The sequence below is a fragment of the Sprattus sprattus genome (genome assembly GCF_963457725.1).
Source record: "Sprattus sprattus genome assembly, chromosome: 13".
NCBI classification, from domain to species: domain Eukaryota; kingdom Metazoa; phylum Chordata; class Actinopteri; order Clupeiformes; family Clupeidae; genus Sprattus; species Sprattus sprattus.
Genome location: NC_137911.1, coordinates 22,870,464 through 22,892,711, shown reverse-complemented (window position 1 = coordinate 22,892,711; position 22,248 = coordinate 22,870,464). Strand labels below are relative to the sequence as shown.

At 43.5% G+C, this 22,248-nt stretch overlaps 1 protein-coding gene across 1 annotated transcript in view; it reads left to right on the top strand.

The window, feature by feature from the left end:
- Nucleotides 1-2,920: 2,920 nt before the first annotated feature.
- mboat2a (membrane bound O-acyltransferase domain containing 2a) overlaps nt 2,921-22,248 on the top strand; it is a gene marked incomplete at its 3' end in the record, with an annotated part of 54,047 nt that continues 34,719 nt past the window's right edge. Inside the window, exon 1 of the mRNA XM_080850499.1 lies at nt 2,921-3,082. Coding sequence (XP_080706625.1) covers nt 3,002-3,082 — 81 coding nt within the window. The 5' untranslated portion in view covers nt 2,921-3,001. The remainder of the gene's footprint in view (nt 3,083-22,248) is intronic.

Below are 22,248 nucleotides of genomic sequence, written 5' to 3'. Positions count from 1 at the left end.
GTTGAAAATTCAGAAAAAACTGTTGAAAGTCACCTTCTGTCAAACAGGGATTCTTACACAGGAGCCAGGAGGAGTGTTCCACATGACTTAGTTCCCTTTCATCACCCTCTTCCCATACAAAATGTCCTCCGTCCAACTAGCACATGATGGACAAATGTCAAATTGTTAACTGATTGATATTTGACATCTGATGTTAACTCACTGACATTTGCTGGTCTATAATGTTGACAATTCTCACTTTCTTAGCCTTCAATCAACTTTTTTGTTTTATAGACATCACATGTGTACACTAACAGTTGCGAAGTCACTTCTAACACTTTATTTGACTATGCAAAGTAGTAATATTTTACTCTCTTTAACATTATAATACAAGGGACCATGTGTCTTCCTAATTTTTACAACTGACTCCCACACCCACTTCCCACACAACTCTACATTGAAATGAAAAGCATCAAGAATAGGTAAGTGGCGCCACCTGTTGGGAGGGAAAAAAATCAGGCCTCTTCTATGCTGCCCATGGTGGGAAACTACTGTAGCCAGCATACTGCCCGTACTTCAAAAACATATACACAACCAGGGGCGTCGTGCAACCTCTTCCGGGGGGTGGGCACTTTTTGTTTAACCTGTTTTACCAAAGTACACACAAGTAAAAAATACGCAAACGCCTAGGCCTACATGAAGCATAGACCACAGTATAATATGGCTTGCTCAGGTTCCACATAGGCTACTTACACCTGGCCTATCCTCCTCTAGGTGTGTGTCGTTATTTAAGTATGCACTTTCATATACGGTACCAATTTATCCATAATCTTAATCTTTATGATATCTCCATCAAACTGTCGGATAACAAAGGGAGAACACGTATTGGTTATTGCTACTAGCCCAATCGTCTGCTTGTCTGAACTACAACTTGCACTGTGCATTGCCGTGGTCACAGTAAGAGTAGGGGTGGGAATAACTTGGCACCTGACGATTCGATTCGAAGGTCAACGATTCGATTTTAAATCGATTATCGATTATCGATTTTAAATCGATTATCGATTTTAAATCGATTTTGTAATAATAAAAAAAAAACACGTCCATTTTATGTTGAAATGCAAGCTGAATCGACTATTGCATTGTTCATACAGTCAAAATTGTGACCATTAAAAGCTTTTTCTCTAATAAACAAATAGAGAAGGTAATTAATCTGTTGATTTTCTTTAATTATCAAACACAAAGTAGGAAGTGATTTTAGACTCTGAGTTGCAAACTCAAATGATTCAATAGTCGAAATGCATCGATAATCGTTTTATCGGTTTCGAATTGATAATCGATAATTGCATTTCAACATAAAATGGATGTGTAAAAAAACGATTATCAATCCATTTCAACTTTTAAAACATTCGAGTTTGCTACTCAGAGTCTTTGCTACACTTCCTACTTTGTGTTTGATAATTAAAGAAAATCAACAGATGAATTACGTTCTCTATTTTTTTATAAGAGAAAGAGCTTTTCGTTGTCACAATTTTGACTTTCTATGAACAATCCAATAATCGATGCAGCTTGCATTTCAACATAAAATGGACGTGTTTGGACGTGTTTTTTTTTTTTAATTACAAAATCGATTATGAACTTTTCTGAATCAAGAGAAAATCGTTTTAGAGAGAATCTAGAAAAATCGAATAATCGATTTTTCCCCCCCACCCCAAGTAAAGAGAGACCTGCGGAGTTATGAACTTTGGGGTCTCGATGGCTGTCTGGGGGGACAAGATCTAGCCAATGCATGAAAACGTATTCCTTAATGTTAAAACATAGTCACAATTCTATGAAAATGTTGAGTTTTTTTTTAGTTTTGTTTAAAATGTTGAGTTTTTGTTTGTTTTTCGGTCGTGTTATGTTGAGTCAATGGGCACGACGCCACTAAACACAGTGTCTAAACTGTGCTATCACAATCTCAGACTGTCATGTGTTTTATTTTGCCCTCAGGGAGCTGAAAATTGGGTAAATCCAACAAGATAATGTAGCGACCAGTATGTGTTGATGCATGTCACTGGTTGTCTGTGTGCCTGTGTCCTTGCTCTCTGTCAGCCGCTGGAGCTCATGTACAGTAGGCTACGTGTTGCCATGCTACACTACAAGTGAGGTTCAAGCAGCTTCAAATGCGACTATGTCACATCCAAGACTGGGCAAATTTGTCCAAAGTCAGTGTTAATTGTATGTGAAAATCTGGGTTTTATTTCCACGATTTATAAAATTGGAGAGTCATTTTATGCTGACGATTGGTCGGCCTTTGGTGTTTTCCTCGCCCATAACCTTATTTTACCACTAGATGTCACTGTTTTCATGCGTCATTTGGAGTTTACAACCTATAGATTGCAATAAAAGTAATATTTCACTTAATCGAGATGAAGAAAGATGAGTTAGGACAAGCTCTATACGATTAATGTCATTTAATGTAAATTGATGTAATTTAATGAAAAGTTCTTCAACTTCTTTTTAAGCTTGCCTGTCATTTTTAAAAGACGATTTAATGAAAGGGGCAACTGAGAGGCCGGGTAGTCTCCTCAAACCATTAGCCAGACAGTCGGGTTGAATAATAATGCATCTTTCCACCCTAATTGAAGATGTGGAGGTGTCACTGTGTGTGGGTGAACAATGCAAATCGAATGGGAGCCAAACAAAAATGACTTACCTCATCCAAACAAATGTAACCTGTAATTGCTTTCTTTTAAGAGGTGGATATTCAAAAAAAATCATAAAATCAGTCTAAGTTCATCTTTTTCAGAGATGAATCACAGAGCGTGATTGAACTGCTATGTGCATAGGCGGTGTTAGCTGAAAGGCTGGACTCGTAACTCCACCCCTCTACCTTTGTTGTCGTTGAGGCTACATCACTGTGCCTCGACTGACAGCCAGCCAGTTGAGTAACAGCAAGCAACACTAGCCAGTAGTTTAAGGAGGAGAGTAAATCGGGGATTTGACTGAGAGGGAGAGGGGAGCAAAGATTCATATCTGAATCATGGCTACTGAAACATCATCTTGCACAGGCTCCACTCTTCTGAGGCCGATCAGTGAATTCATTAATCTCCCTCTTGATCAGGTAAATTGAAATTAATTTGAATTAGCTCTGAGCACGCAAATATCTATGTGCTTGTTACGCGACTGGCTCTTTGATAGCTGATGTTGGCTAGCAGTACAGCATTCCTTTGCTGTGGTTTGCTAGGGAGCTAACACTAGACTGAATTCGCATCCACGTCTGTGTTAACAGGTCGTCAACCATACTGATTGTCTTAACATGCTGTTTCGTAAAACATGTCGGTTTGCACATATTTGGTAGACATTCAAACGTTTAGGCCAGCTTTGTACAGCTGTTCTACTTGAGATGGTGAGCTTGTGGTGCTGACCATTAAGATAATGATACCGTTAGCCAAGAGCTAACGTATTCCATGTTGTAATGGAATATTATGGGCTAAACCGATTTACAACATGTGTACCTACCAAACTGTGATTTAGGCTACCAGAGCGTCATTGGTCATCAGATTTTCGGACGGTTAACGTTGTCGGATAGAATCATTCTTCAGCAAGAAGTATGCCAGGCGGTTTGTTTCCCAGATGACAATAGTAGGCTAGCATTTTATAACAATTCACAATAGAGTCACGTTAGCGTTTCTGGCAAGCTGCAACTTAGCTTGGGTATTTTACTTGTAGAGAGCTATTGTAGATATATTACTTTAAGGGGTTGATATATTGTGCCTTTGCGCGCTAATTTACACCGACTCCTTATAGGTCACAGTACTCTACTGTCACTTTGATTCTTAATTTTTTTGGGGTGTATGTGTGCAGAAACCATGTCAATAAAACACAGTTGGTAATTTGTAATAAAACGTGGAAGTCTAGCAGAAGGATACTTTGTTCCTTTTGGGTGGACAGCTGCAGGGTAAGCTGAGCCTTGGTAGCCTGTTTGGGCGTGTTCTCGCATTGCTTGAACATTTCCTAGGCTACTTCCAAGTTTAGCCGTCTTTAGTCAGTATACATGTTCACTTGCTACTTTCAGTTAGTGACGTAATTTATTTTTCAGTCGTTTGGCTCAGTCATGCATAGAGAATGCAAATCAAATGTAGCAAGAATTGAAGATGAACAAGTTGTCCCTTTTAGTTGGACTTAACAAGTTGTCTTTAAGCTCGTCGCAGCCTTTAACACTATTAAGTTAATACCTACTTTCACTCAATCACCCTTCTAAACCGATTAGACGACGACCAACCATCGATTTTAATGTAAGTGTAGTAGTAGTGAACGAATACATTTCAAAACGCGAGGAGTGATGGAAAATGAATGAACGCCTTGGTACTCTCGTAATGGCAAGTAGTCCTCTCGACAAATTTAACAAGTGGTTTTAAAACCTGCGCCTCAAACTTGTCCTTCTAGTGGTAGATCCATTCACGATCTTGTCCGATTCCCCCTCTTACGAAATGTATGACATCGAATATACTCACAAATATGTTTATAAAAACGGAATTGTCTACATTTGGAATACACGTTGCATTGGAAGATCTTACTTAAGTGCAATGCACCTTCTCAGAAGTGTCGAGGGTCGCCATTTGGACATGATGTTCCTTAGGGGGAGATGTGTCATTGTCCTGTGGGTTTACTTAATACTTTCTGTGGCTCAGACAGACCCCGGCACTATACGTTAACTACTCGTAGAGACAAGTGCAAACATGCACATCCCTGCTCATTGTTCCCAGTCTCTCTGGTATGTGGCATTTCAACTTGGTGTTCCTGGCAGGTTAGGCATATACAAAATAATATGCAAAACTGTAATGATGTATACGTGACCGATCCTATGAGCCCTCCACGTTTTTGGTAAATTGTGGGTAAACAAAACCAAGGAAAATATGGAAAGTAGGCCAAGCACAGCCCTTCCCTGACCTAATATTTGGATTGAAAATGATGTAAGATTTGAATGTAAAACCATTCCATCTGCTCCTCAGGATATGTTCCCTGTGATTGTAGTGATCCTTACATTGTGAGACCAATTTGCCCTTAAAAATAGAGTTCTGTTTAAGGCAGTGACTCTGTCTGCATTCATGTGCATGGTGAAGGGGACTTTAATCATGATAGACTTCAGAGATAAGCTATGCCTGCTTATCATAGTAACAATATGTTGTTTTGCTTTCTCTGTTACCTGTGCTTGTTGACCAACCCCTCATTTGGCAGAGTTTGCCTGTAGCAGTCACAAGATTACTTCAAAATGTGTGTTGTGCCGCAAGGAAAAGCAGTCATTTCCGCAATCTCCACGCCAGCAAGTCACCCTCCCTTTTTTAATTCCTTTTTTAATTCCCGCACATCTGCTTAATTTGCACTTGAACATCATCATTCGTTGTAAGGAACAGTAAGATCCTCGCTTGCATGATAATCTACGATGCTCGCCAAGGCAGCTCTTCCCTTTTTACAGTGTATTAGTTCCTGTGCCTCCAATGCTACAACTGTTATTTAGTCCCATATTATGCCATAAGGCCTTCGCTCTGCTTGCATTAAGCTGTGCTAAATAAATCATGTGCCTGGCCCTGGCATCTTTCCCCCCTGCTTTGACTGCCAGCTTCACAGTTTCAATCTGCCTTTTAATAGAAACAACACTGTTTGCAATCACAGTTGTAAAACACAATGTCATTTAGGACACAAGCGGAGGTGTGGAAAGCCAGGGCATGATCGTGGTAAGGTGGTCCCACACAGAAACGGAAACAGATGTGTGTTAAAAGACTCATTATTTCAGGTTCATGTCATAGGAAAACGAACTTTTCCATAGGAATCCGTGAAGTGCTGATCAAGTTGTTGTCGATGGTGGTCGTCCACTAGGCCTACTACTTTTTAAAAGCAGATGGCACATCCTTGTTATGTAACAGAGGAAGTCTAATCCTAACATTGAGTAAACAAACGGGATCTGTTATGTGCAGAAAGTGATTAGAGGGAGAGCCAATGGTGTGATCATACGTATAGACAAATTAGTTGCAAGCTTTAGTGTGCATTGAAGCAAAGTGAAGCACCAGTGATGTCTAATTCACACCAGTAAGTTTCATTTGTGCAAAAGATTTGTGCCCTGATTTAACATCTCACTTCCTGGCTGCTTGTTGGCGACCTTTTAAGGGTTCCATGGGCATGAAAGCATAAATTGCTATTCTTGAAAGAAAAGCTTTCACACACTCGAGCAGGTGGGTGTTCAGCTTGACCACTAATTCACCTCTCAGATGGCTCCCGCAGCCTTGAGTGCTGTCAGTTGCAGACTGGATTGTGTGCCTCACTCTAGCAGGCAGCATGCAGTTTGTCCACAAACTCTGAAGGAGAGGCACCATCTCTGCCTCCCTTGCTTCATTATGGAGATGGAGTTTGTGTCCATTGGACAGGCTTATTGTGATATTGATTAGATTAGAGTTGTCTCACTCCTTCTCCTAGCACTAGCTTTAAAGTTGCTCTTTCTGTTCTCCTTCTGTTCACTTTGTGTTTTTGCGAGCAGCGTTTGTGGCCTGCTAATAAGAGTGAGCTCAGGTCCCCTGCCCTGCATCCACTGGGAACCCAGCAGGAGAACACAGTTAAGCTAGGATTTCTCAGAGGACGCTCAAACCACCCTCTTCTGGCTCACTCATTTAATTGGTAACCCTTGGGGGGGGGGGGGGGGGGGACACCTCTATCACTGATTGATTCCGAGGTGCTACGCAGTGCAACCTCTGACGATGCCACGATTGTGGGTAGGTCACCGGGTGATACAGCTTGAGTTTTAATGAACAACACTATTAGCCTGTCAACAAACAATTATTTTTGCCCTGGTGTGTGAGAACCAGGCTATTACTTGTTCATAACAAGCAGTTTTGCCTGCTTATCAAAAAATGGGGAATTCGCCCTTGATGCATTTGCCTCATTTTAAAAGTGAGTTGTAGGTTGTAGTTTAAATATAAGTGGCTGAACAGTGAAATGATGCCGCAGTAAATTGTCGCTCATTAGGACTTCTAATTATTGTCATAGCCATAAAGCAACAGATGTGAAGAGCTAAGATGGTGCGGTATTATGAAGTACTTTAACTTTAATGGCAGGCCCCAGACAGGTTAGGGTTAGGCTATTCGGCTTGTACACTGTTTGTTTATCCAAATGTTTTATTTGATTCTACTTACTAGGTCACCATCAAGGTCCCAACTATGTTTACAGAAAGCAAATATATTAGTTCCTCTAAGATACTAGGAATTAAAGTTAGAGTTCAATGACTTTATTGATCCGATTCGATCGTGCTCAGGCTATCTCTGGACCCGTGCCATTCAATGGAGGGGTAGGGATGGACCTCATATTTAGTTGGTTCATCTCCCTTTCTGGGGTATTTCGACAGAGGTTAGAGTAACCATCAAACAGAAATGCTGACTCAAATGTCATAGCCTTGCTCTGCTTCCAAGGGGTTGACATTTCCAACTTTGAAATGGATTTAGAGGTCAAAGTTTGCCCTCAAAGCCCTTTCTTGTATCGTACCCTTTTAATACGGTAAAGTTTTTGAGGAGTTCAGTTTAAAAGGAAATCTTTTATAAAACAAGGACACGTTCGAAAACTAGTTTTACCTGTTAGTCCAACTGTTTTATCTTGCTTACACTAGGCAGCAGGCTATTTTTTTATCTCTTAGATCTCATGGGACAGACATTTCATGGAATTTGTATTATTATTGTTATAATTATATACCATATATATTTAAGCAATATAGCAAGGTGGGAGTGGGGTTGGTAAGGGATAATCCCACGGGTGGTTGTTCGGCCGTAGCCATCGAGGCCGCCAGGCCGAGTGGCGTAGGCAACAACACCCGTGGGATTATCCCTTACCAACCCCACTCCCACGAGTGCTATATTGCTTTTATAAAACAATTCTACCGTCAACAAATTAACATTTCAACACAAAGTTATTGATTAAAAATAGTTTATTTCGCCATTGTTTCTCCGCAACAAAAAAATAGTTCCATTGTCACATCTTGGTTTGGAATGTTGAAATTTGAATTAACGGTTATCATCAATGCGAATGTTTCATCGCGGAGTGATTTATTTTTAGCTGTGAAAAGTCCCGTAACTGTAGGTATGTTGACGAATAACCTATAGCATGGAACGTCTCTCGTCCAATCAGAAACAGCTAAATAACGCGCTAGAACCCAATTGTTTTATCATATATATTATATAATAATAATTATAATGCCAAATTCCAGCAAGTGTGTTTGCTATGGGCGATGGGCTATGCACTAGAACTTAGAGAAGTGCACTCCAAGACAGAGAGACATGGTCTTATGTTTTTTAGTGGGTTGTGACTCTGGGGGATGACTGTTGCCAACACCATCTTAAAATGTACACAATCACCTATAGTAACCACCATGACGGTTCCATAACTGTGCTTTTGATACAAACCTAAACTTCCTTTTTCTATAGCTGGTCAGTAGCCTATTGGTCAGCAAATGGTCTGTACCTACAGTATGTGGCTGTTCAGTACACATGTAAACATGGTTCAATGCCTACATGGCATTTGTCAATAAGAACGTATTTGATGATAGTATGGTTGAAAACCGATAAACTGTAGAAAGCGGACAAATAGTGGCATGACCAGTTGAGCACTGGACTTATAGTCATAAAGAGATCCCTGTATACTAGCCCCAGATTCACCTGATAACTGAAGTCTACCAAGCATCCTGGGCTCCACCAATGCTGCACCCAAATGGAAAAGTGTCCTCATATCAGCTAAGAATATCAGCATGTTTATTTCATCGGCACAGGATTTCCTTTTCCTCAGTAGCTGGAATTTAAGTAAAAATTCCTGAGGTCTATCTACGGGAATGCATTTGCTTGACTGGGGTTATTTCCTTGTTTTGGGGAACATAAACAGTATTTAGTTCTCCTGCCTCAGCAATACACAAACAAACCAAAGATTTATTAATGACCATAATGTATTTCCAATTAAGGTTAAAAAAAAAAGCGTGAACAGGGAGAGGCCAGAGTAGCAATAATTAACAGAAAATACCTATTCTAAGTGAAATAAATCTGACCTACCACGAAGCAAAAGTCAAACACCAGAAACTAGTCACATCCTTCAAAATAGTAGGTCAAAAGTAGAGGAAATGTCTCCTAAACTCACTAGACAAGGTTCAAATTCCATTTAGAGCAGAATAAGGAAGAATTGTGTGAAATAACGCACATTTCCTGCAATGGAAAATATCTTGTTATCTTGAATGACTACATTTCTGGCAACAATAGACTAAAACGTTTGTTGTCTGAGTGAAACTGTACGGAGCTTTAGTTTGTGAATGTGACGGCTGTACACCGATAGGGTGTGAAGCGGTACCTGGGAGTTATGTTTTGCGCGATGTCTAGTAAATATGAGTGTGACTTTTTCTAATAGATATATTCTGGTGCTAAATTTATTTGAAAAAATGTAAGTGAATAAGCAACAATATTAGTTGAAGGCAGTAATATAATAATATAAATAATAAGTGATATAAATAATAAATACCATTATGAATGACAAAACGTACCTTAGATTGGCCATTCACACAGGCATGTCTTGGCTGCTGAAATTTGATTGGGCATTGGTGGCCATTTTGTTGTCCTTTAGAAATTTGAAGTTTGTAAAATTATGTGAAGTTTGATATAACAGCACAATATATTAGCTAGTGAAGTGCTTGATATTTGCTTTTAACCTTATTCACTAGGTGCTTTGCCTTGCTGTTTTCACTATGCTAACTCAATTAGCATGCTAACTTAGTAGATATCTGGGCAACAGAGTACATAGGTGTTTTCTGAAATTATGTCAAAATGGTTATTTCTTCACATTCTGTTGCTATTGTTAAATGCAGCACTTTACATACTTTACATACAACAAACGTACTCTTCGAAGTAATCTCTCAGGGAAGTCATCATGACTTTGTTAAGAAGACATCTCCATAGGCTGACTAACAGTGTTAATGTAACAATTTCTCTGTTTCATTGATGTCGCTTTGGTGATGTGTCTGACCAATAGTCAACAACAGAATAACCAGGGCACTGCATTCAAGGCTAAACAAAAGCATGGTCTTGCCCTACCCTGCACAGTAAAATCTATTGAAGTTGTGTGCTTTCTTTATATGTACATTGATTCAGTTGAGCTGGAAGATCTACCAATAGGCCTAGCCTATGTGGAGCATAAATGCTGACCTGTCAAAGCGAGCTGTCACTTTCAATAAATTGTATATTCATTTAGGCCCGTGAATAGGATTTGTCTCCAGACATGCAGTATAGCTGCAACATGTCAGGCTATTTGCCTGGAAGGTACGTAACAGTCAAATAGCTGACCATTTGCTGTGCTGGTCAATACGTCTCCAGATTTATCACAAAAAAAAACATTTCTAAGCCATTAGCAATTGTTTTTTTTGTTTGACTGGATATTTGGACAGTTTGCTGTGGTTACAGATCTGAGCACAATGTCTACAGACTGTTTTCTCCAGGCCACTTCTATAGTCACTGCCACAGAGGGCTCTATGATTGTGAGAAAAAATGTAGAAGAAACTATTTTTGAGAATTTGAAACTTGATAAAAGGCTTTTCACATGCTGTTTATGTGACATCCTTGAGCTTCCACCTCGTCATAAGCAATGACCACGGAGTCTGTGATTTTTCGGCCTGTATATCCCTCAGGCCTTTCACTTGTATGCGTGTGTCAGCGCCTGATTGGGGTGTATCTTAGCAACCAGCAGTTCTCACAGCTCGTTTAGGAAACACATCTTAGTCTAGTGCGGTCAGATTACCTCTCTGTCCATTCCAGAGGAAATAATATCAGGACGTTCCAAGCTTCAGAGAAATACTTGACGTGTAGGCTCTTTAATTTCAATTGCCAAACTTCAACAACCTTCCTCAAACATTCTTTTTTTTGGGAGGGATATTGCAAATACAGTAAAGTAAGACTTTTTTTGAAAGCTTACTGCTTATCTGCTGCATAACTAATTCCACAAAACCATCCTGAAGTACTTTGAAGTTGTGTAATTTCCTCAGGGTATAACATTTCCACAGAAAAGAGAACTTCATCACTACAATTTGGCCTGGGTGACTGACTGGAAAGGCCATAATGGATCCACTTTTACATACTGAAGGTGCTCTGAGGTTGTGATGACTATGAAGGCATTCAAAAAAGCAAATCAAGAGTCAAGAGTCATTGCATGAAATTAAGCTTACTTTATAAGACTTATCAGTAGAAAAATAAATAAGGGAATGTGTTAACCCACTTGTACCAGTCTGTGGCAGTTCCTCAAACCCATGGGAAAAGTATTCGATGCAAGTTCCTGTGGGTGTCCCAGTCAGTGGAGGGCTGGGTGACTGCTGGATAATAGGTCATCACAACCCCATCATCTCTGTCTTGAAGAGTGTCGGTTCGAAATGAACTGGGAAATGATGAATGACCTCATCCTGTCTGCCATTCCCTCTGCTCGTCCCCCCCCCCCCCCTCGCCTTTCCCCAGTTTCTGTGGTTTTCCACTAGAGGTGTGGCATTTAAAGGAGGAGCCCTGGTGTCCTGAAACATTTGCCAAAAGGTTGAGATTTTGAGGCGATTCATTTTAATTTTGAATCTATTACTGTTTCCTTGTTATATGTGCAAATGAAATCCACAGTAATTGGCAGGATTGTATCATTTTGCTGCGTTCAAAGTCTAATCTATTCATTGCAAAAACACTGGTGTTCGTCATTGACTTTGCATTTATCCTAGAGACAGACACAGACAGACAGACACAGATGGCTGTCACAGAAAATGATATTCATCTGAAATAAACTATCATCTTCTGATGAACCAACTTCTGAGATTGCCGAAGAGACCAGCTGCTTTGTGATTTTACGCATTAGGGAGTTTGTTTTGCAGGCTGACACTGAATTTATCTAACACCTCCATCCGTTAAATAAACGCTCTGCAAACTCCCTCTATGTTGCATCTCTGCTAAAGGCACAGCAGTTTGATCTGTGCTCTGTGTGGCACTGATTTATGGTGTTTGTTAATGCGGCATAAGAGGAAGTGTAATCTCTATGGGAGTGTGTGTTTGTACTGGAGTGGCAAAGATGTACGAGCGTCTCTAACAACTGGGACCTACTCTCAAGCATTTACCCATAAGCATATTCTACACAGGCTGTTTCAAATACAAAGGAGAATACACTCCCCTTACCTCTTGGCAATGTTTTCAGAGTAGCACAATTTATAACCCTGTTTATTACTTTCGTCAAGTATTTTGTCCTCATAATGTCCAACACCCTTGTTTGATTTGAAAAGTTTGATTTCTTGTGAACTGCTATCCGCTGGTCATAACGTGCTCTCAAACAGCCTTGGAGAAAGCCTGTGAGCAGGAAGGAGGTGCTGCTGGAGAAAGCCTGTGAGCAGAAAGGAGGTGCTGGTGGAGAAAGCCTGTGAGCAGAAAGGAGGTGCTGGTGGAGAAAGCCTGTGAGCAGGAAGGAGGTGCTGGTGGCCTCAACTGTAAGGGGTGGTTTGGGGGTGGGGAACAGGATGACACCCTCTCGTCAGGAGCGACTGCCTCTCGAGTCGGCTGTCAGTGGCGTTCTGCCGGGGGTAGCCCCACTCCCCATCAGATGCTCATCTGATTCACTGGCTAAAAATAAAAGATGAGACAAACCCTGACACCCCCTCCACTGATGTCTGAGTGAGAAATGAAATGGCGTGAAAATGGGCTCTCTCCAAGGGCCGTTGCGCCTGGCTCCACAGAGGCTTGAGGCATGGGGATCAACTCGCATGAATATGCGCTCTCATGAGTATAAGCGCCTATGAGTATGCGCTCTCATGAGTATGCGCTCTCACGAGTATAAGCTCTTGTGAGTATGCACTCGCATGAGTATGCACTCTCATGAGTATGAGCTCTTATGAGTATGCACCCGCATGAGTATGCTCTCTTATGAGTATGCTCTCTTATGAGTATGCTCTATCATGAGTATGAGCTCTTATGAGTATGCACTCATGATGAGTATCCTCAGAGACCCCCTGGGACAACCTGCCCTTCTGGATTTTGAATCTCGTTTTGTTTCGGTCAGTGAAGAGCAAAGGTTAGCTATTTGTCGTCACAAAAGACTTTGCCACCAAATGAACGGGTCCTCTTTGGTCTGTGTCTGTGTGTCGTTTGGGGTGATCAGATTAATATATGATATTTATTTCAAAATTGTTTCAATTTGCAGATGTTGTGCAATAGTCATGAAGATAAAATAATGCCCCAGTAAATTCTGCTCTGCCATAGAGGCAATGAACCATTTTCATTATGATGTCTGGACCTCAAGGCACATACCATAAAAGCATAAACCCATGTTATGAGAAAATATTGAATATTGAGTTTTACAGGACTAGGCACTGTATGTAAGAATAAAGGAAAGCAATCGATGATCTACCCACCCGAGACACCCTCTAGCCACCAATGGGTTAGACAAGGTTCATATCCTTTGCACATGGGCTGCTCAGGATAATATCCTACAATCCTATCCTACATCATTCTTTCCATGAATGCTCCACAAAGCACTCTTACAAATGTAAGCCCAAGGGTTCATTCGGTTCAGTCTGTGAAGAAGTATTGTGCAGTTATAGAGCAAGCGATCATATGAGCGTTGGTGGAAAAATTCCAGTGTCCCCAAGCAGAGACGCTGAAGGATTGTACTGCACATTTCAGTTCCTCAGTCACGTACCATTTTGTACCTCAAGTGCTGTTTTATCATTTTACCCTAGGTGTTTTAAAACATTTAAAACACCCTAGGTGTTCTGGCCCGACTAGTGACTTGAATTTAAAATCTTTGAATTGGGAGATGGCTTGTGTGTGTGTTCAGTTTGTGCTAAGTGTCTTTTACCTGCCTAATACAGCTGTTCAGATGACGTCTGACCTCACACAGTTAACATAAAGGAACGGTTTCAAACTGGGAAATGGCAAACCTGTATAAAATCTACACTTGTGACTTCTCTTGGTGGGTGACCGAATCGCTCTCATTTCTTTAGGCAGTGTCACACCCCATCAATGCGAGATCACACACACAACCTAGACTGCTATGGATGACACTGAGTGAAGATGACAAGCCTGTCAAAACGTCTCGTTATGTAAGCTAAAGATAAGGGGATGAGAGCCGTGCACTTAGAGTACAGAGCTGTGCAGTGGTCAGTGTGAGTGGCTAAAGCTTCATCGCTAGCAAGGGAGAGGGTTGACATGGCACGTTCGAGAGAAGGGCTCTGTCCGCTTTTGTTAGACACAACACTTTGTTATTGCACACAAAATGTTTTGTTGCTGAAGAGTCAAAATGTCATGCACTGCGTGTTTCCTTAATGTTGTTGTTGTTTAAAATGTGATTGGTTTTAAAACATTATTTTAAACAGTCTTCCTTGTGTGGTGCAGTCACGACCCCCCCCCCCCCCCCCCATTTAAAATCCCTTTTATCGTTTTACCCACAAGGCCACTTGCAAACCTTGAAGTGGAAATTTACTCAATAACTAGGCCTACTGAAAAAATAAATGAGCCTTTTATCACCCTTTTGATCTTATTTGACTTTCTCTCTCACCTTCTATCTATTCTTCACCTCTCTCTCTTTCTCATTCGCACTGTTGCGTTCTGTTTGCGCTGTACTGCTGTTATTGCTGAGAAGCACTTGTTGTTGTGGACTCAATCAAGCAGGTGCACTGGCTGGCTGCTGCTTAATGGGTTTTATGGCCGAGCTGCTGCAGCCACTCCTGACCCACCTCGTGTGACCTTCACCGTCATGGAGGAGGAGGAGGAGGAGCCGTAGGAGGAGGAGGAGGAGGAGGAGGAGGAGGAGGAGGAGGAGAGAGAGAGGTTACTTGTCTCCTAGGCATCTCTGTTAGATTCACGAGGCAGCCCTCCTATCATTTCTGTTTCGGCAGGGATGATGTGCTATTTCTGGGGTCCATTAATAATGCATCAATTCTTGCCGAAGTCTGTGGAAGATTTTTTTCAGCGGTAAAGGGAACTTTTTTCTTTTTCTTTCTCTCCTTGGTCTGAGAGAGTGAGAGACCTGTGTTAGGGCAGTGGGAGAGCGCGTGTGGAGCTCCTCGTGAGGGGGAATGGGCAGGGCTCTTGAGTCAGAGGGAGTCCCGTCTGTCTCCAGGCAAGCGGGGCTGGATCCATCAAGCAATCGTCTTTCTGCTTCCAGCTGTGTCTCTGTGTGTGTGTGTGTCTGTGTGTGTCTGTGTGTGTGTGTGTGTGTGTGTGTGTGTGTGTGTGGTGTGTGTGTGTGTGTGTGTGTGTGTGTGTGAGAGAACGCGCAGGAGAATGTTTGTGTGTTTAGGGGCAGCGAGGCGTAGCAGCAGGCCTCTGGAGGGATGGTGATTGTCAGGCTATTTATAGCCGGCTGTGGCGCCTCTGATGGTCGGATCAACAAGCTTTAGAGACGGCGAGAGACAAGAGAGAGAGAGTGAGCGAGACGAGGGCAGGAGACCTGTCCGCCACTGGGGGAGTCGGCGCTCTGAGCTGGACGATGCTCATGTGAGCTAGACGATTGCACACCATTTTGCACATCATTTTGCGCGAGCAAATTCACAAGGACTGAGCAGGTCTGTCGGCCAGGGTGCAGCTCATAATCACACCCATAATGTTGCTAGCCCCATGCATGCCACAGCTCATTGTTAAACGCTTGACTGAATTACAGCTTATTGTGAAACAACAGTAGCATAGAAGACTGATTCTTGAGGCTGTTGAGGCTGATTCTTAGCTTTGAGCCACTGCTGATTTGAAGCCCTGTTAAATAGAACAGCTGATTGTGGTATAGTTGACATAAGGAGTGATGTGGGGCACAGTTGCTGAATTGCTGCAGAACTAATCCCAGCCACGCCAAGCTGTGCAGTGTTTGGGGACCCAGTCTCGCTGTGCAGTGTTTGGGGACCCAGTCTTGCTGTGCAGTGTTTGGGGAGACCCAGTCTCGCTGTGCAGTGTTTGGGGACCCAGTCTTGCTGTGCAGTGTTTGGGGACCCAGTCTTGCTGTGCAGTGTTTGAGGACCCAGTCTCGCTGTGCAGTGTTTGGGGAGACCCAGTCTCGCTGTGCAGTGTTTGGGGACCCAGTCTCGCTGTGCAGTGTTTTGGGACCCAGTCTCGCTGTGCAGTGTTTGGGGACCCAGTCTCGCTGTGGGGTGTTTGGGGAGACCCAATCTCGCTGTACAATGTTTGGGGAGACCCAGTCTCGCTGTGCAATGTTTGGGGAGACCCAGTCTCGCTGTGCTGCTTCAAAGCTGACTGGGTCGTTCTGCTCTGTGTGCGCCTGGCCTCTGGCCTTAGTTGGAGGGCCCCTGCGTTTGATGTCGAACCCAAGCAGACAGCTAGCCTTGGCTCTGGGCTGCCTTTGACGCCGCCTTCAACAACTCCCCCGCTTCTCCGACTCACTGCTCCCACCTTCTACCGAGAACAAATGCATGAAAGAGAGTGAGAGTGAGAGAGAGAGAGGAGAGGAGAGGAGAGGAGAGGAAAGAAGGAGCAGAAAGAAGCTTACAGGAGCAAAGAAGTTAGCAGAAGACAAGAGGAGAACCCGTAGATGGAGAGAAGGGACGAGGACACAGTGTAAAACGGACTGATGGACAAGGACTGCATGACAGAGAGAAGAAGCCACTCTGTGGAAGTGGACACCAGGCATAGAGCAACAGACTGACACCAGACTCCAAAACATTCCTAGTTTTGATCACACTATTGTCTTTGAGAACCTTTGAGTTAACTCTGCCTGCCCTCTTGTGTGAAATTGTGTTTGGCGTGGCGTTCCCCGCAAGCATGTGGTATTTTTTAAAGTGCCACTGTTGGGGAGGATCAGCTGGCGGAGCCTCAGATGCCACTGTGGCCTCAGGGGTTTGGACTGTAAAGTCCACCGTCACCTTCGTCTGGGTCAGCATGACTCGCACAGCCTCAAGAATCACTTGGATTCGCAGTCGGCAGACGCGCCTTAAACTTTTCTCATTCAGCGTCAAATCTGTGAAGCTCAACAGTTGCAAATATTTTTTACATCTCGTCCACACTGTGTATCCACACGGCTATTAAACTAATCTCGCGCTACAACATTTCAAAATCATTTGGATGCTGCATCATGTGTATCAAAATCATTTGGATCCTGTATTATGTATTATTGGATCATGTGTGTTTTTGTATTTTTTTGGCTTTGACTTTATAGCCTTCAGGGCTGTAGTATTACCAGTTTGTGCTCAAGCACTTTAGTGTGTCCCGCAGTGCAAACGCAGCACTGTGGCTGAGGCGAGAGATGAGAGATGAGTCCAGACTGAACGGGGAACTGGCGCCCATTCACCCATGGCACTGACTGCAGCGATGACCTCACCCACGTCATATGCTCACTGTCAAGCGAGCTGCGTGATGTGGTGTGCTCATTCATTACTATCTGGGTTAGAGGTTCCACTCTGTTCCCCTTCTTCTCCTCCTCCTCTAATCATCCCTTCCTTCCTTTTTTCAGTTGCCAGGCATTTATTCATCACATACTTTGCACTGATAAAAGCATCTGTGACTTCCTCAATGGGAAGCTTTTTTTTTTTTTACTGCGGCTACATGGTAATATGAATAACTCACTGGGAACCAGAGGAGACTGGGGCAGAGATGGGCAGCCAATCGAGAGTCAGCATTCAAATTGAGGAATGTAAACCCTCTGAATGAAAAGTGCTGCTGATTGAGATATGAGGCTGGTAAGGTCGTCGTTTCAGAAGGAATGCTAATTCAGTCAGGCAGGCAGGGTGGCTTTATTTGAATATGGCCAGACAGTGGTGTGTGTGTGTGTGTGTGTGTGTGTGTGAGTGTGAGTGCTTTAATGCTTCTTCTGAGCTGGTGTTTCTGTAGAAGGACACACACACACACACACACACACACACACACATATATATATTTATGGTATGTGTATGGGTGCACAGTGGGTCACTGAAGGGCTCCCATGGGAAAGGTAGCTCATGCTTTTGGCAGTTTTTCCTTAGGGTTGCCAAACTGGTTCAACAGCACCAGATAGATTCCAGTTCCCATGTGACCTGCATCTGTCGCCTTGCCACTTCTGGTGAAGAATCTATGCCCACTTGTTAATAATGTGAAACTATCTACAGGTAGAGTAAAAGTTTAGTATTATATGCTAATACATTTTTTTTATAATTTTGTGGACCAGAAAATATAAGACCTTGTCCGCATCCTGCCCGTTCAGGATAAGAGCTGCTAAAGACATATCAGTCACAATCAGACTTACTTACCCGGTCTATCTTTTCCAAATATTTAGCGCCACAGACCCAACGCTCGCTACCCTGGCTGTTGAGCTGAGCGCCTGTTTTTGGAACCACCCCAAACACAACATTTCTAACACCGCATCACCATGTCCACCACCTGGCATGGTCATCCAAATGAATCACTGATGACCGCATGCAGATAGTGCATTTGGCTTCAACCAGCTTCTGACCTCCTTTGTACGTCTCCCTCTGTGGTTCTGATTAAATGGAACACTGTCGGATGCCCGGGTGACTGTCGAACGCCTCAAAGCCGCGCGCTGGGCAAACCGACTGGCCGACAGAGAGCCTGGCTATGTGCTGTTTGGAACAAAAGCGCCAGCTGCCACCTCCCAATGCCCAGCTGGGAGAGGGAGAGAGAGAGAGAGAGAGAGAGAGGGAGGGAGGGAGAGAGAGAGAGCCCAGGCTTGTTGTTGATAGACAGGCCTCTGGGGAGGTGGTTGTGCCCACTCACATTTACCAGAACACACACATGCATCCTATTGCTGAGGACTTGCTGTTCGCTGAAGCCTTCTGTCCAGCTGAGTGGCGAGGTGTAGCCTGTATCCTGTAACATAAAAACATCCTGCATTTCAAAATGTTTGAAAAGGATAATGTTTGAACATTTGCTATATCTAGCCCCTGTCTGTGTTGACGTAGGTCTAGATGATGTTTGAATTTGTTGTTGTTGTTGATCGTGTAGGGTGTTGGTGCCACACCGTGCCACATACAGGTAGCACATACAGAAGCGTAAAGAGCTTATGGTGTGTCTTCTCTTCTCTTCTCTTCTGGTGAACTCGTCTGTGAAGCCACACTGTGGCACCTGGACAGAGAGTGACAAACAGTCGGCAAATGAAAGCTCCCTGAAAGCTCCTTTTGAAGTGTAGCTTTTCATGGTTTGGGTGGGTGCGTGTGGGTTGGGGTTAGGTGGGTTGGGTTTAGGTTGGGTGGGGTGCGGTTGGGCCGCTGAAAACAGTTCTTTTCAGCCTAGCCTTGTGTGTCTTCCATACCGTCTGTAGTTGAGCTGGAGGCCTCTCAGCGGCAGGGAGAGGGCAGGCCTCAGCGGCACTTTTAAGCCGAGCGCCGAATTTTCGTTGTGATTTTTCTGACTTCAGACTTTGAATTATTCATATCTTGCTTTTCTTCTTTAATCCCACCAGGATAGGATTTTTAATTCTGCACTGCACATAGCTGTGTTAGAGTTAATAAAAGCCCGATTTTCAGACTTTTTAAAGCAACACTATGCAACGATGGATGTTTATGTGCATAAATGTAGCCTACACTATGTGAGCATTGCTATAATTCTCCAGGCACACGGGTGCTTCTAAAGAACAGGAGGATGGAGGCATGTGAGAGCTCTTGTGACTGGAGAAGTTAACACCGATTTCCGAGAGAAAAAAATCCACCCAGCTCCCTAACCTTATTAAAACACTGTGAAATACTCCTAAAGAAGCAGAATAATAACTAACCCCTTCCTGCCGACTGCACTAAAATTAGACTAATAGATTCCTTTCATTCCCGTACCTTTATGCAAATGCAGACCAGACGTCTTGGCACAGTGCTGTCTACAGTACTCCACACAGCCATGTTGCGTTGACGTTCATAGAGCTCAGTGAAGTCCGGCATGAGCTTGTGGAAATGCCAGTTTGGCATAACTCTAGTGGGATTTGTCACTAGGCATGACTCACAGTGGCTGCCAGCTTGGCACAGGGGCGGGGGGGGGGGGGACCCACACGGATTCTTGCCCCGTACAGTGAAGCTCGCTAAGCCACCAGAGGGGGAGAGAGAGGGGAGGGCAGCATTCCTCAGATGGCTCCACACATCTGTCTCTGCCCTGCCCCCTCTGCATAGTCATGGTCTTATACTTGGCTGCCGGCTCAACAAACATCCTCAGATTTCAGTGACGGTTACAGTAATGGGATTGACTGCAGCTTCCAGGCTAACACCCCCCAAGTCTATTAAAAGGTGCCGGAGATTTGTTGCCGGTTTTGAACGCTCTTTTTTTTTTTTTTTTTAAGTTACAAACTGCGGCCCAATCCAAGAGTATTAACAGGGCCCGTTATCTTGGCTGTTGAATGGATGCAGTTTTTGATGGAGTGGGAAAGCATGCTGTAGTGTTAATATCTAGGAAGTTTGCCCATTGGTTATGTCATCTAGGGGGAGGGGGGGCGGGGGGGATACAGTTTCCTCCCCTTAGCTGTGTCACAGAGATGAGATGGGAAGGACTTCCCTTTCCTTTTCTGTTTTTGATCTGCCAACAACCATTACTGGGTGAATGTTTAATCCACTGCAAAACTGTCTGTGAGAGTGAATTGTGTTCCCATGCATTATAGATGCCTGTCTGATTTCCATTATTCATTGGCATGAAAGGCAGTCTTACCAAGTTAGTTAGTTTTTGGTGTGATTTTGTTCTACTGTCCCTCGATATGTGGACACATTTTTAGTTTAGGCGTTCTGTGCTTTTTTTAATGTTTGCAGTGGCCATTTTCTCTGGTCAGAGAAGCACATGGCTGAGATGCCTGGCCTGTTCTAGAAACCTTGACACTCCTGCATCCAAGACATTGATGAAAAAAAACAGGTTTGGGTGTAGAGCATCTGTATCGGGCAAATAGGTATTGCGGCCAAGACTTCCGCCATATCATTGAATTTCCATGCCTGGCTGCTCCCACGGATAACCCAGCACCTGCCTCATAAATGGATCAGGCTGCAGGTGGAGTGGTCTGGAGGGCAGATGCATCTGAGCTGACTAAAACAGGTTTGCTTGTTTGGCCCAGAACCATGAGTGCCGACTTTGGAATGGAATTGCGGGGGCAGAGTTCCGGTCTGGTGTCTGATGAGTGAGGCGTGTCACTTTACATTTTGAGACATGGATTGATGGCACTGCTCAAGATTAGAGCAAGAGTCAGGGCTGGGCATCGATACACACGTACACACACACACACACGCCCAGACACATTCACAGACCCACGCAATCTTCCTTCATCTCTTCCTCTCATTACCACCAGGAATGTTTGCTGTAGCATTTTTTTTTTCTTTTTTTTATCTGTAAACATGGAGCATTTCAGTGTGTGAAGCAGGAGTGGCCTCACCTTATCTGACTGATGTTAGATCAAAAGTCAAAAGTGAAACTCATTCTAATTGGCCAGGGCAGCCACTCCCACACACACACCCACAATTTTTGGACACGCACCACGATGCTTCATGAACCACCTCTATTGCTGTATGGTACGACAGCAATAAACTTAAGATATACACATCAAGCCTACTGACTCTCGTTTTTTAAGTTGGAGACTGAGAGTGAGTGGCATTTCTGACACAACAGTGCCCTGCCTAACAAAGGGCCACACACAGGCACTGTACAGCAAAATGTGAGTCTAGCTCAGTGAATGAATAGGCTACAGTGTGATGTGTGTGTGTGTGTGTGTGTGTGTGTGTGTGTACTGTACAGCAAAATGTGTGTGTGTGTGTGCACTGTACATCAAAATGTGAGTCTATCTCAGTGAATGAATAGGCTACAGTATGACGTGTGTGTGTGTGTGTGTGTGTGTGTGTGTACTGTACAGCAAAATGTACTGTACAGCAAAATGTGTGTGTGTGCACTGTACAGCAAAATGTGAGTCTAGCTCAGTGAATGAAAAGGCTACAGTATGATGTGCGTCTGTGTGTGTGTGTGAGACTGTGTGTGTGTAGAAGAGAATTGTTTGTCTGCCTCCTTCCACTTTCCCCTGTCAGCAGTGAAAGTCCCTAAATGTCCCAGGTGAGAGGCTAGCCTTGCTTGGTTTGCATGTGTGGGGGATTTCCCCTCCCCTTCTATTTCTGCATCCTGCTGATTGACAAGCGTAGTGTAATGTTGGGTTGGGGCGGTAATCCGACGAGAGCTATTTAAGCTGCGTGGCCTGCACCGCAACACCTTGCTCTGCAGGCGTCCGCCGTGGTTCCTGAACCTGTGCATGCACTGCCGTGCCAGCCTCTCTGTGCACACACACACATGGTGTTGGTAACGCTGCAGCCTGCAGCAGCAGCAGCCATCA